General features: G+C 58.4%; 2 protein-coding genes and 1 non-coding gene across 15 annotated transcripts in view; 2 read left to right on the plus strand and 1 right to left on the minus strand.

Moving 5' to 3' along the window:
* CHD3 (chromodomain helicase DNA binding protein 3) overlaps positions 1–7,192 on the plus strand; it is a 25,703-nt gene extending 18,511 nt beyond the window's left edge. For 4 of the 12 annotated variants that reach the window (XM_042967544.1, XM_042967547.1, XM_042967549.1 and 1 more), the window contains exons 27-40: positions 142–227; positions 376–509; positions 1,069–1,213; positions 1,393–1,555; positions 1,654–1,766; positions 1,855–1,990; positions 2,104–2,205; positions 2,386–2,517; positions 2,680–2,788; positions 3,233–3,365; positions 3,626–3,867; positions 4,933–5,096; positions 5,330–5,456; positions 5,906–7,192. In XM_042967544.1, the coding sequence (XP_042823478.1) occupies positions 142–227; positions 376–509; positions 1,069–1,213; positions 1,393–1,555; positions 1,654–1,766; positions 1,855–1,990; positions 2,104–2,205; positions 2,386–2,517; positions 2,680–2,788; positions 3,233–3,365; positions 3,626–3,867; positions 4,933–5,096; positions 5,330–5,456; positions 5,906–6,146 (2,027 nt within the window). In that variant the 3' untranslated portion in view covers positions 6,147–7,192. Of the gene's footprint in view, positions 1–141; positions 228–375; positions 510–1,068; positions 1,214–1,392; positions 1,556–1,653; positions 1,767–1,854; positions 1,991–2,103; positions 2,206–2,385; positions 2,518–2,679; positions 2,789–3,232; positions 3,366–3,625; positions 3,868–3,987; positions 5,097–5,329; positions 5,457–5,905 lie in introns of those variants that run through there. The other 8 variants (XM_042967545.1, XM_042967551.1, XM_042967552.1 and 5 more) reach the window with 8 other exon arrangements.
* RNF227 (ring finger protein 227) overlaps positions 1–10,405 on the minus strand; it is a 12,252-nt gene extending 1,847 nt beyond the window's left edge. The window contains exons 1-3 of one of the 2 annotated variants that reach the window (XM_042967563.1): positions 9,916–10,405; positions 9,700–9,787; positions 2,710–2,793 (exon numbers count right to left, since the gene is read on the minus strand). In XM_042967563.1, coding sequence (XP_042823497.1) covers positions 9,732–9,787; positions 9,916–10,405 — 546 coding nt within the window. In that variant the 3' untranslated portion in view covers positions 2,710–2,793; positions 9,700–9,731. Of the gene's footprint in view, positions 1–2,709; positions 2,794–9,699; positions 9,788–9,915 lie in introns of those variants that run through there. The other variant, XM_042967564.1, reaches the window with a different exon arrangement.
* LOC122233872 lies at positions 643–782 on the plus strand. Its single transcript, XR_006211597.1, has one exon.
* Positions 10,406–13,751: the final 3,346 nt, after the last annotated feature.

A 13,751-nucleotide genomic window follows, 5' to 3' on the forward strand; every position in this document is an offset into this window, starting at 1 on the left:
GTAGGGCTGAAAGTGCCACGTGACCCAGGCCTTGCCTGGGTTCTGCGTCTTGTGGGCCTGGGGTGCTGAGAAGGACCGAGGGGTGGAGGAGGTGGGGGCCCCACTAACCAGGTCACCCTCCCCCTCCACACACACGCCCAGGGCGTCGACAGTCCAAGAGGCAGCTCCGGAACGAAAAGGACAAGCCGCTGCCTCCCCTGCTGGCTCGAGTTGGGGGCAACATTGAGGTGAGAGCCGGGCCCAGGCCCCCGCGTGTTCCTTAAGGAGAGGATGAAGCCGGGAGCGGGGGACCGAGGCCGAGTCGCTGAGGGGAAGGACCAAGAAGCGAGATGCCGGGACGCTCACGGCCCGCTGCCCGCTCGCCCCGACCCTCAGGTGCTGGGATTCAACACCCGGCAGCGGAAGGCCTTCCTCAACGCCGTGATGCGCTGGGGGATGCCACCACAGGACGCCTTCACCACGCAGTGGCTGGTGCGGGACCTCAGGGGCAAGACCGAGAAGGAGTTCAAGTGAGTGCGGGCACCCGGGGTGGAGCTGCACGCGAGGGTACGAGCCGTGCGTGTCCACTCCTTCCTCTTGGCCGCCACGTGATGTGACCTTACTCAACTGATTCATCACGCTCCCCTGCCACGCGGCGTTTTCTGGCTCGGTTTCCTGGGGCGTGGACTCAGCCTGCCCACCTCCCCTCAGCCGAGCCTAGAGCAGAGAGGCCTGGCTTCCTCCCCCACAGGGCAGGTGGTTAAGACAGGAACCTTGCCCCGGGCTGGCCTCGCCTCACATTTACTTGGTAGGGGAGCTGGTGGACGGGACGAAGAGCTGACTGATGGGGCCTAGGAAGGACGCACCAAGGCCACGGAGACCGTGGAGACACAAGGGGAGGGGCGGAGGCGGGAGATGGGGTTTGGAGGGCTGGTTGCGGTGCGATTGAGCGGCCCTGGGAGGACCCCTGGGGGCACCCTGGAGGCACCGTGGGAGTTTAGGGTTCAGGGGATGAGGGTGACATCCTCGCTGGCTGCTCGGGCCCCTCCTGAAGCTCTCCTAACCTGCGTCCCTCCCCACGCTCCTCAGGGCCTATGTGTCTCTGTTCATGCGCCATCTGTGTGAGCCCGGGGCAGACGGTTCTGAAACCTTTGCTGACGGGGTCCCTCGGGAGGGCCTGAGTCGCCAGCAAGTGTTGACCCGAATTGGAGTCATGTCTCTCGTCAAGAAGAAGGTACTCGTCTCCTTGGCCAGAGTCAAGCTGGCCACCTAGGCTCCATGACCCCTCTGCCTGGCGACCCCGAGTTCTGGATTCAGGCTGGCGGGAGAGGAGACCCGGACGGGGCTGAGCTTCCTGTGTGTCCAGCGCCCGCAGCTGACCCCTGTCCCCCACGCTCCCGGTGCCCCTCTCAGGTGCAGGAGTTTGAGCACATCAATGGGCGCTGGTCGATGCCCGAGCTGATGCCCGACCCCAGTGCCGACTCTAAGCGCTCCTCCAGGGCCTCCTCTCCTACCAAAACGTCTCCCACCACCCCGGAGGCTTCTGCCACAAACAGCCCTTGCACTTCTAAACCTGGTAACGGGGGTTGGGACGCAGGAGGGGTGGGCAGGGAGCCAGCGCCCCGCGGGCAGAGGAGTGGGAGACAGCGTGGGGTCTCTGCCTCCCCCCTGCAGCTACTCCGGCTCCAAGTGAGAAGGGAGATGGCGTCAGGACACCTCTTGAAAAGGATGAAGCGGAAAACCAGGAGGAGAAGCCCGAGAGGAAGATCGAGAAGATGGAAACAGAGGTGTGTGGCTGCCTGGCTCCCCCAGAGAAGGAGACAGTCAAGGTCTCCGGAATCTCTGCTTCATCCTGACCCCATGGTCGTCTTCTAGGCCGACGCCCCTAGCCCAGCCCCATCGCTTGGGGAGCGGCTGGAGCCAAGGAAGATTCCTCTAGAGGAAGAGGTGTCTGGAATACCAGGAGAAATGGAGCCTGAACCTGGGTACCGGGGGGACAGAGAGAAGTCAGGTGGGTTCATGGGCTTAGGGCTGATGAGGGGCCTCGAATGTGGGAGTTCCCTCTTCCGGGGTCAGGGGATGAGGGTGACATCCTCCCTTCGTGTCCCCTTCCCCCTCCCACAGCCACAGAGTCAACGCCAGGAGAGAGGGGGGAGGAGAAGCCATTGGATGGACAGGAACACAGGGAGAGGCCGGAGGGGGAGACAGGGGATTTGGGCAAGAGAGGTAATGGGTGGAAGGACTGGACACCTGCGTCCCTGGGGAATCGGGCGGTGGAGTCTGGGGGCCAAATGCCTGGGTCCTGGGGGCGGGGGTACCGTTCCAGGGCCTGTCTGGTGCAGGGCGGGGTCTTCCGGGCTGGGAGGAGCCCCTGCCGAGGTGTGAGCTCTGCCCCGTCTGCCCCAGCAGAGGATGTGAAAGGGGACCGGGAGCTGCGACCGGGGCCTCCTCGGGACGAGCCACGGTCCAATGGGCGGCGCGAGGAGAAGGCGGAGAAGCCTCGGTTCATGTTCAACATCGCAGACGGCGGCTTCACAGGTGGGGGGCTGTCCCTGCCGCCTGCTCCTCACTGGGATGCGCTCATCCTCATGGGCACTGTCCCCTCCCGCTGTCCACACCCCTCACCTCCGCCCGGCTGCCGAGCTGGCTGTGGTTCCCCGAGTCCTGATGCCCCGTCTCTGTCTTCTGCCCGCTTCTCAGAGCTTCACACGCTGTGGCAGAATGAGGAACGGGCAGCTATTTCCTCGGGGAGACTCAACGAGATCTGGCACCGAAGACACGACTACTGGCTTCTGGCTGGGATTGTCCTGTATCCTTTGATAAGAACGCAAGAAAAAAAATAGTTCTCCCAGCCCGGAGAGGGGAGTTACAGAGAAAGAAGAGTTGGCACCCAGGGAAGGGGGGCCGTGCCACACTTTGGGGGAGATCAGGTCAAAGGGAAGGAGTGATTTTTGGTCTTTAAAAAATTTTCTTAACGTTTGTTTAAATTTTTGAGAGGGAGAGAGACAGAGCACGAGTGGGAGAGGGGCAGAGAGAGAGAGGGAGACACAGAATCGGAAGCAGGCTCCGGGCTCTGAGCTGTCAGCACAGAGCCCGACGCGGGGCTCGAAGTCCCAGACCGCGAGATCATGACCTGAGCCGAAGTCAGCCGCTTAACCGCTTAACCGACTGAGCCACCCAGGCATCTCGAAAGAAGCGTTCGTAGCGCAGCCCATCCCTGTTAAATTCCTTGACGGCCCCTCCCTCGTCGCAGCCACGGCTATGCACGGTGGCAGGACATCCAGAATGATGCTCAGTTTGCCATTATCAATGAGCCGTTTAAAACCGAAGCCAATAAGGGGAACTTCCTGGAGATGAAAAATAAGTTCCTGGCCCGGAGGTTCAAGGTGGGGACCAGAGAGAGAAGGAACAGCGTTGAGGAGGGGGTTGGGTCAGAGGTGGGACCAGGTCTGTGGGGAAGGTTTACACCGTGAGGGTGGCAGCGACGTCGGGGGCCCAGAGCGGAGCGTGACCTCGTGGCCGTGCTGGGTTGTCACGGTCCATCCCGGTGTGAGGCTGGGGTGCTCTGGGCCGGCAGCGAGGGCAGCGTGGGGCCGCAGCGCTGCCCCCCCACCGGCCCACGTTCACCCTCCCGCCGGGTCCCCAGCTCCTGGAGCAGGCGCTGGTGATCGAGGAGCAGCTTCGGCGGGCGGCCTACCTGAACCTATCGCAGGAGCCGGCGCACCCCGCCATGGCCCTCCACGCCCGCTTCGCCGAGGCCGAGTGCCTGGCCGAGAGCCACCAGCACCTCTCCAAGGAGTCGCTGGCGGGGAACAAGCCGGCCAACGCCGTCCTGCACAAGGGTAAGGGCCGCGGCGGCCCCGCGCGGGGGAGGGCCCACAACGCTGCGTAAGTCTTCACCCCGCACCCCTCAAAATCTTCCCACCCCTCTGACCCCTTTCCCCTCTGAACCCCCCCCCTCTGACCTCTAACCCCACCCTGACCCACCCGGCCACCCCCTGGTTCTAGCCTCTAGGGTTTGTGCGAGCCAGCCCTCGTCCGCGCCCACTAGCGGTCACACCAGTGCCCAGTGGAGGGACCCTCCCCCCTTCCCCAAACTCCGTGAGACTGTGCCGCGTCCCCTCCACAGGGCGGAACTTCTTCGTTGACCCACACGCCTGCCATACCGCTAATAGCACCCTCTCCGGGGCCTTGGCCTGTGTGTAGCCCCCAAAAATCCTTCCCGCCCCCGGTCCCAGAAATCACGTTCCTCACGTCTCGCTCGCCCCACAAGACAGAAACTGCCACCGTCCCACCCTCTGACCCTGCCCCACGAAGCTTCCCGTTGACCTTCACCCCTTTCTCCCCAACCCTCTCACCCTACTGATAATAGATTAAGTTCCAAAGCCCTCTAACCATCTAATCCTGTCTGACGTAGTGACTGACTCCTGGCCCCCTTGATTCCTGTTCTAATTCCTTGAATCTGTAATGCTGATCCTCTAACCTCCCTCCCCCTTACATATTAAAACCCTGATTCCTCGAATCTTCGACACCACTTACCACCTCCCACACCTCCTGACTATTTCCTCCCCGTCCTCCCCACCCCCAAAACCTCACTCTTGCAGTATGGGATGTTCTGACAACTCCCCGCCCCGTGTCTTCCAATGTCCGCCCCCCCCCCCCCCCATCTCCCTTTTCTCCGTATTCCCGTTTCCTTTCCTCTCTCTCCATCTGTGTTCTGGTCTCTCTGATTCTTCACCTGATGCCTTTTCTCCCCCCTCCCCCCCTCCCCGAGTCACTCTTTCTGTCTACTCTGTCATTTTCTTGACCTCTGGTTCTTTGGTATCTCTGACCTCCTCCTCTCTCTGTCTTTCTGACTGTGTCTGTCCATCTGACTCCTCGTCTTTTCCTGGCTCCACCTCTCCCTTTCCCTGTCTTTCTCTTGCCCCTCTTTCTCCGTGGCCCGGGCCCCAGTTCTGAACCAGCTGGAGGAGTTGCTGAGCGACATGAAGGCGGACGTGACCCGCCTGCCCGCCACGCTGTCCCGAATACCCCCCATCGCAGCCCGCCTTCAGATGTCCGAGCGCAGCATCCTCAGCCGGCTGGCCAGCAAGGGCACGGAGCCTCACCCCACACCGGTAACCCTCGTTGTCCCAACTCCACTCTTCCCCGTGGGCACTCTCCTGCCCACGTTCCCGTCGACTCTAGACCGTGCAGAAAACCGCCTTGCTCCAACACGCTCCCCACCCTCGAGGCTCCCTGCGTCTATGCCACGCGCTCAGTAGTTCTGGAGTTGACCCGTGTTCACCCTACGGCGTCTTTTCTCTCTCAGGCTTTGGCGCCTCTAACGTGGGCTTGCTCTCTCTTGCAGGCCTTCCCCCCGGGTCCGTACGCTACTCCTCCGGGGTACGGGGCGGCCTTCAGCGCCGCACCCGTAGGGGCCCTGGCCGCCGCAGGCGCCAATTACAGCCAGATGCCTGCAGGGTCCTTCATCACAGGTCAGCCGGGGACTCCTCCCCGCTCTTCCCAGTCCCCTCTCCGAGCTTCAGCCCCGCTCAGCTGCCCGTTTACTGCTCCGGCCCATCCCGCTTACGGGCACGTGTCCACTGTTCCACGGAGTGGAGTCGTGCTGGGCTCTGGCCTTCCCACCCTTTAATTTCCCTTCCAGTGCCGTTGCCAAAAACCTAAGGCTTTCAGTGGTTCTGTGGCTGGGTCCTGCTTACCCAAGCCTCCCCCGTCTGGGTTACTTCTGGGGAAGAGAAGCTGAAGTCAGGAGGGTGGGTAATGGAGTTGGAACATGAGAGGGGTTCGCCCTCGTCTTCCCCCCCCCGCCACCCTGGAAAATCACAAGGGGCACGAGGTAACCTAGCAGTGAAGTGCTCTGGCCGGGAAGCCATGTCTGGGAGCGGAGTCAGGATTGACCCTTCCTCACCCCCTTCCCACACAGCCGCCACCAACGGCCCTCCGGTGCTGGTGAAGAAGGAGAAGGAAATGGTGGGGGCACTGGTGTCAGACGGGCTGGATCGGAAGGAGCCCCGAGCCGGGGAGGTGATCTGTATAGACGACTGACCGGACCCCAGGCCTGCCCATCACCCAGGCCTCGTGCCCGGGGCCGCCCCCCAGCTCAGGCTCTGGGACCTGCGGCCAATTCTCCACCTTCCCCGCCCCTGGGGCCACCTCTGGGCTAGGAGCCCCCCCACCCCTCTCTACGACTCCTCTCTTCAAGAAGGGCCCTTTGTCTCTCCCTCCTCCCGTGCACCTTTCCCACCACGCTTTGAAGGCCGTGCTGGTGCGAAGAGGTCTGGGTGGGAGGCGGTTAGCGGGGTCTTCTGAGTCCCTTTCTCCCCCCGCCCCCCCCGCCCAACACACAGCTTCTGGATATGTGGTTGTGGGGAGGAAAGAGGTGGAGCCTCCCCAGTCTTTACTCCTGCAGTACGAGCGCCATCCCCTGCGGAGGTGGGGGTTAGCCTTGCCTGGCCTTTAGGAACTTTGTGGGGGGCGGGGGGGGGGGGACAGCTCTGAAGAGAGGAGGGGGACTTGAGAGAGGGAGGAAGGGAAGAGGAGGGGTGGCTGCATGTTTCCTTCCCTACCTCCCCCCCCCCCCCCCCCACCATGCTGAGGGCGAGCAGTTAAAGGGAGGGAGCCCACTCCCGGTCAGCCTCGGAATAAAGCCTCAGAATCACTGGCTGTTACCTCCTGCGCACCGGCATCTTGTGTTGGGAATCTGCCCCTCTCCCTAGGGACCAAGGACCACCCCCCACAGAGAGAGTAACGGTTGGGCGATACTCCCTCAAGCCAAAGAGGAGCTCCCCAATCTGTTCTAGGGATCCGGGTAACCTAGAAAGGGTGGGAGAAAATACTACAGGCCAGACATGGGGGAGCCCCCGGCTCTTGGGTTCAGGTTCTCGGAGGACTTCTGCCCTCCCTCCTGAAGGCCTGAATACGGACTACATTTGAGTGGGTCAGGCAGGGGGCCTCGTCAGGGGGACGACCTTGCCTTTGGGACCAGAACGAAACAGCGGGGGGCAGGCTGGGGAGACACGGGCATACCCTCCCCCCCAGGAGGGGCCGGGGAGGGGGGCAGTTTGCATGGCGAACCCCTACTTCCTCTTCGCTGCCCCTCACTTTCTTGCTGCCCCCTTCCCAGTCTCTTCACTCCCCACTCCTGGGCTGTCCCCATCCCCTCTTCTGTATCAGGTGTATTGGTTGTACATATAAATTATACTTTCCTTTCTGTGTGCTCTGTTATTTTTGAGTGGGGGACTTCTTTGGTGGGGGGGGGAATAAGGAAAGAAAGGGTACTGCTTTCTGCCATTTCGTGTTACCCATCTTTCTTTTCCTTTCTTTTTTTTTTAATCTCCTGACTTCCTGTTTCTTATTTTTCCTTGGATCACCAACTAAAACTCCGAGGCTCTTTCTCCCACCCCAACCCTGGTGTGATGAACTCAGTGTAGAGATGGAGGGTGAGGGAGCAGCGGGCTACCACGCAGCCCTCAGGCTGAGATCAGAGACCAGGTAGGGCTTCCTGGGCAGGGGCGAAGTGGGCGGAGGGGACCGGGCACGATTCTGAACTGCCTCCCATCCTTCCTATTCATCACGCTTTCCACCTTCAAGTTGCTGAGTTCCTGCAGGAGTCAGTAGAGTTCAGTCCAGCCCCGCAGGCTCAGTTCCAAGTGGGGGGCAGAGCACCTTTTTTTTAAAAGGAGTTGGGGGGGGATCATACTTGCCAAAGATCTGAACTGCTAGATACTTCCTTGACACGTACTGTTCATGACCAGCGCCGCTCAGAGGTTGAGACCAGACACTTAGGTTTTGAGGCTAATGTGTTAAAAAATAAAAGATCTACCCAACAAGCATTTATTGAGCACATACTATACATTAAACACTGCTTTTCGCCCTGGGGGATACAAGTCACAAGTCAGCCATTGCTCTCCTGGAGCTCACACCCACGAAAGGCACACGCTATCTGAAAACAAAATAAGTTGTGCAACAGAGCACCTGTGAAGGAAGGGACCACATTAGGTGAATGAGAAAGGCCTCCCCAAACAGGGAACATTCAGGCTAAGACAAGGACAGGAAGACGCTAAGATACAGTTATAAAAACTGAGGTTTGATATTTCATAAATTCACATTTTTAACTCAGGAAAAGTGCAACATAATAAGTGCGCACGTGAAAGATTTCTTCAGCGACAGAAGGTCCCTTTACGACCTCCAATAAAATGCAGACCGCTTATCCCAACTGTTTTCAATACTCCGCCGCAGATGGTGATAGCCTCACAAGTCTAGGATGTGGACCGCCATTCTTAAATGTTTCTATGCGTGCAGATCACCTAGGATTCTTGTTAAAACTCAAGAGTCTTGGGGCACCTGGGTGGCTCAGTCAGTTGAGCGTCTGACTTCGGCTCAGGTCATGATCTCGCGGTCCGTGAGTTCAAGCCCCGCGTCGGGCTCTGTGCTGACAGCTCAGAGCCTGGAAGCTGTTTCAGATTCTGTGTCTCCCTCTCTCTCTGACCCTCCCCCATTCATGCTCTGTCTCTCTCTGTCTCAAAAATAAATAAATGTTAAAAAAGAAATTAAAAAAAAAAAAAAAACCACAACTCAAGAGTCTGAAGTGTGGATCCTGAGATTTTGTAATGCCACTGATGCTGCTGTTTCTAAACTATAATTATACTCTCCTAACGTAACTTACAGGATTTTAAAATAGAATCCTGGCATAGGATAGAAGCTGTCCAATTATGGGGCACTAGTTTAAAATTCTGTGATGAGCATCTTTTTTATTTTTTCAGTAGCGACCGTGTTTTCCCTGTGACTGTGACAATGACAGATAATATCACAAGATTAAAATGTGATGCCTTCACCAAATGGCTTTCCTACCCTTGATAGGCCCTAATTAGGTGCCTCAGATAAAAAACGCCCTCTGGACCTTCTGATACCTGCCCTAACTGGTTGAAGGGAGATTGTGAAATGAAGCAGACAGGCATCTCAATAATTTTACCAACACACCACTGGGAATGGGGAGACAAGCATACCAGCACTGGGGGGGGGGGGGGGCGGGGAGGGGAGGGAACCAATACGTCTTATTTTTCTCAGCTTTCTAAGGTGCCAGAGAAGCGGGATTATTAACAGCACACAAAAACCGGCCTCCCCTCTTCCATTATGTCTTAAAAAAAATGTTTTTTCAACCCCATGGGGCACCTGGGTGGCTCAGGCAGTTAAGTGACCAACTTCAGGTTGAGCGCCTCCAGCTACAGCTCAGGCCGGTTCTTGGGTTGGAGCCCGGAGTCGGGCTCTGTGATGACAGCTCAGAGCCTGGAGCCTGCTTCGGATGCTGTGTCTCCCTCTTTCTCTGCCTCTCCCCTGCTCATGCTGTGTCTGTGTGTCACTCTCTCAAAAATAAATAAACAACATTAAAAAAAATTTTTTTTCAACCACTGGACACGGAATCGCTAAAATAGGACCTACTGTGCCTCCACGCTTCCCTGGACAAAAGCCAAAGTCACAGCTAAGGAAACAATGTCTCCTTCCCCCGGGGATGTAGATTTTGTTTCCACCTTCTTGGGAGCGAGGCGGGCGCAGTCCGCAGAGAGAGGGGCGATTTGCTACAAGCCTCCCAGCTCGGCGTCCACACGCCTCGATGCGGTCCCTCCTGCCCTGGGCTCAGCCCCGGGAAGGGGGGCCGGGGTAGCCTTGGCATCCCCTCCATCCCCGCTCTAGAGCGTGTCCCGAGAATGCAGCTCCCACCTTTCTTCTGCCGCAGCTTCCAGGCTGCGCCGCTACAGCGTGCAGCGGGTCATGCGGGCCAGGTCCTTAATCTCCGGGCAGTACAGCACTAGGGGGGACAGACGGAGGGTCAGTGGCGGCAGGGGGACGCGGCCGAGGCCCTACGAACCCGGGCGCAACCCCCCTCCCCGCAGCCAACCCCCCCCCCCCCACACACACACTCAGGCGGCCCCTCACCGTTGCTAGGCAGCGGACGCCGCCAGCGGCGCGCGGGCGCCAGCACCCGATGCCACAGCCGCCGGAGCGCGCGCCAGCCCGCGCTCCCGGGTCCCGTCCCCTCCTCGCTCTCCTCCTCGTCGTCGGCGTCGCCGCCTCCCCGCACCGGCCCGCCCGCCTCGTCCGGCTTGCGCTCGGCCCGTGCCTTTTCCTCCAGCCGCGACCACAAGTCCGGGTCCACCGCGACCTCCGCGGCCCCGCCGCGCGGCAGCGGCGTGGGCGCGCGGCAGAAGGGGCACGTGACGACGCGGCGCAGGCGCACCACGCCGCCGTCGCCGCGCGCCGCCAGCTCGCGCAGGCACGCGGTGCAGAGCGTGTGGCCGCAGCGGGCGCGCGCCGTGCCGGGCAGGCGGCGGGGCGCGCGGCCCGCGAGGTTGAAGGGCCGGTAGCAGATGCTGCAGTCCAGCTCGCCCCGCTCCGGAAGGGACGGCACCCTCGCCAGGAGCTGCATGGTGTCCGCCGCGGACTCGAGGGCTTTGCAGGCTCGGCCGGCTCCGTGGGCTGGACGAACAGGCCGTCCTAGTGGCCTGGGTCGACTCCTGGGGCGGGCGCCGCGGCCTCTCGCCGGTTTTAATAGCGACACCCCGCCCCTCGAGGCGTCACCCCGGTGGTTGGGTCGCTCCCCGCTGCGGCACGCGTGGGGGCGGTGGAGGCGCGAAGCCGGGAATGCAGGTGACGGCCGAGCGGGGTAGGTAGGTGACGCCCCGGGTGGCGCGGGGGACTGGGCCGGCGGGGGGCACACCACCCCGCTCTCCCCGCGCCTTCCTTCGTCCCCCAACACTAAGCCAGCGCCCCCTCAATTCTGTGTGCAGATCTCTAGGCCCCTTGCGGCGCTGGCCCAGGGCGCTGCCCAGGTCTCTGCTGCCCGCTGGGCCTGTTGGTTCAGTTGCTCAGGCTCGTTCACAACCCCACCCGGACTTCCTGCCTAAGTCCATGACACTGCCCATTCTGCCCAGTCTTTAGGGGGCTCCTGGGCAATCTGCACGGATGGCGCCCTCAACTCACTTTATTAGGCACGTCCTGCCTGTGTTCTTGTAAGGCTGGCCTCCCAAACTCATTCTCTTCAAACTGCTCACCTCTCAGCTGACATCTCAACCTAAGGAGGCACCTAGATGCCGGGACCATGGATGGCCTTCCTCCTAGGAATGCTGGGAATCCTTTCCTTCCTGAGGAGCCAGCCCTGGACACCCACACACCGTGATGGTTTCAGCAAAGCAGCCCAGCATGAGTTCTGACTCAGGGGTCTGACATCCCCCCCCACAGGTAAACAAGACCGAACACAGCCCACATTCCCTCCTGGGACCACACCCACCCCAGCTGCCTCCTGGCCCTCCTCTCCTGGCCCTACCGTTCAGGTTTTGCTTGGAAGGTAATAGCACAGACGCTACGGCCAGCTGGCTTGAGTTCAGATCCTACCTTGCAGCACTTAGGAGTTGTGACACTTTGAGCAAGTTACTTAACGTCTCTGGGCTGATTGCTCTCCTCGTCTGTAAGATGTGGATAATAATAGTGATGAGTTTGTATATGTAAGGTGCTTAGAACCCGGCCTGGCCCACAGGAAACACCATGTGTTAGCTGTTTTTATCCCGTGCCCCCAGCCTATGTTGTGTTGGCTTCTCAATACCCAACATCTTCAACACCCATCTCTTTTGGTCAATACAGGTGTTGGGGCGGGGGGGGGGGGGGGGGGGGGCGCTGCTATACGCCCATGACATTTGCTAGTTTTGACAGGCAATGTAGAGCTGCTTTTTTTTTTTTTTTAATTTTTTTAATGTTTTATATTTAAGAGAGAGAGAGAGACAGGGCATGAGCAGGGGAAGGGCAGAGAGAGAGGGAGACACAGAATCCGAAGCAGGCTCCGGGCTCCGAGCTGTCCGCACAGAGCCCAACACGGGGCTCCCACCCACGAGCAGTGAGATCATGACCTGAGCCCAAGTGGGACGCTCAACCGACTGAGCCCCCCCAGGCGCCCCAAGCTGGTTTTGTTTTTTAAGTAGACTGTTAAAGCTCTAAAGGATACTCTTTTTGCGAGGAGGTATATTATTACTTGTAAGCAAATATTTGAGAACTTCTGAGTTGTAGTGTCTTCGTGGTCACTTGGGGGAAGCTATCTACTTACGCCAACGATGCTGTCATAATTCAAAACTTTTTTCGGAACTTCTCCTTGGACTGTGGCTCAGAGGCCTCCTCACATCCTTTCTTATTTTCAGTTGGTGATTACGTGTTAACCATTTCGGGCAGATGTGATTATATAAATGATTCCGAAGTGTTTGATAGCCAAAGCCTCAGACTCTAAGCTCCCAGACCTTTCCTTTCTCATTTGTCTTCAGAAACCCAAAGTGGTGCTTTCCTTGTCCAAATCACCTCTTCCAGTGTTTCCCACCTCTTTCTTTGCCCAGCTCCAGAAACCCAGGTGTCTTCCTTGACCCCACCCACTTCCTTTCACGAAACTTCCTTGGGCAACTTCTCAGCAAGCCCTATAGCCCTGTTAGTCTTGCCTCCTGAATGTCTCCCTGACCCACCTACTTTTTCCCCACCGATAGAACACCGCAGCAGTCCCAGCTGCCCTCGTCTCTTGCCCAGACCCTGGGAGGAGCCTCTTGGCCAGTCTGTCCACAGCCATTCTGGCCTTCTCCAGGCTTCTCCCTACATGGCTTACAGTGACCTTCCCAGATCCCAAGCCCAACCAGGTCCTAACCACGCACCACTTCCATTCCTTCTCAAAACCTGTTAATGTCGTGATAACTTAGTGGCCTCACGTTCCTATGTCACGTGACTCTGCTGCTTCTCCCGGCAGGAACGGGAGTCTGTTCCCCTAGCCCTTGGATCTGGGCTCACCTTGTGACTCACTTTGACCGACAGAACATGGCAGAAGTGATGTCGTGGTCCTTCAGAGGCCTTGAGCCTCTGCCTTCATCCCCTCGCGCTGCCCTGAGTCTGTTACGTAAGGGAATTTACCAGCAGATGAGGCCGCGTGGAGAACCGAGGAGTTCCAGCCAATAGCCATCTGATTTCCCCACTCAGCGGACCTGCCAGCTGGATCCAGCCACGTGAGCGAGCCCAGGTGAAAACAGCAGAGAAAACAGCCAAGCTAATTTTGGGGGTGAATTGTGTGTGTCAATGGATACCTGATAGGGTTTCCTATTGCCCTTTGGAGGAAAAGAACATTCCAAAGTGCCCTATAAGGTCCTGTATGCCCTGAACCCACCCACGTCTCTCAGTTGGCTTCCATTCTCTCTAGTTTTGACCTTTGGCATGCATGTTTCTTTCTGCCAGAAAGCTCCTATTCCCCTAACCCTCTTACTTTCATGTGAGTAACCCGCACTCCTCCTCCAGCGCCCCGTAAGCCCCCTCACCTCGTCAAATACCACTGTAGCCTCAGGTAACACCACATGCTTGCCTCTGGACTTTGACCAACAGACATTTGTGTTTTTGGAGGGGGGTGCCTGGTTTGCCTCTCCCATCTGTAAACTCCATGCAGGCTGTTCTGGGTCTGATTTTGTTTACCGCTGTATCCCTGTGCCATACCACGGTGGGACTCGATAAATAAATACTTGTTAAATTAGTGAACAAGGTACGTGATGAATATAGTAAATGAGGTGTGACTACAAAGGAGGATTTCTTATGACCGCTTTACAGACAGCCTCTGGAGGGAATTCCTAACAGGTTTGTTGTTTTTTTTTTTTAATGTTTTGACCAAGGGTTGGGGGAGACGTTATTAAAGTAAATGGATAATCCTCCGAGGTAACCATTTAAAGAGAATACTATTTTGAATTTAGAAATCCTTGCATGTTTGT

Source organism: Panthera tigris, chromosome E1, assembly GCF_018350195.1.
Source record: "Panthera tigris isolate Pti1 chromosome E1, P.tigris_Pti1_mat1.1, whole genome shotgun sequence".
NCBI lineage: Eukaryota > Metazoa > Chordata > Mammalia > Carnivora > Felidae > Panthera > Panthera tigris.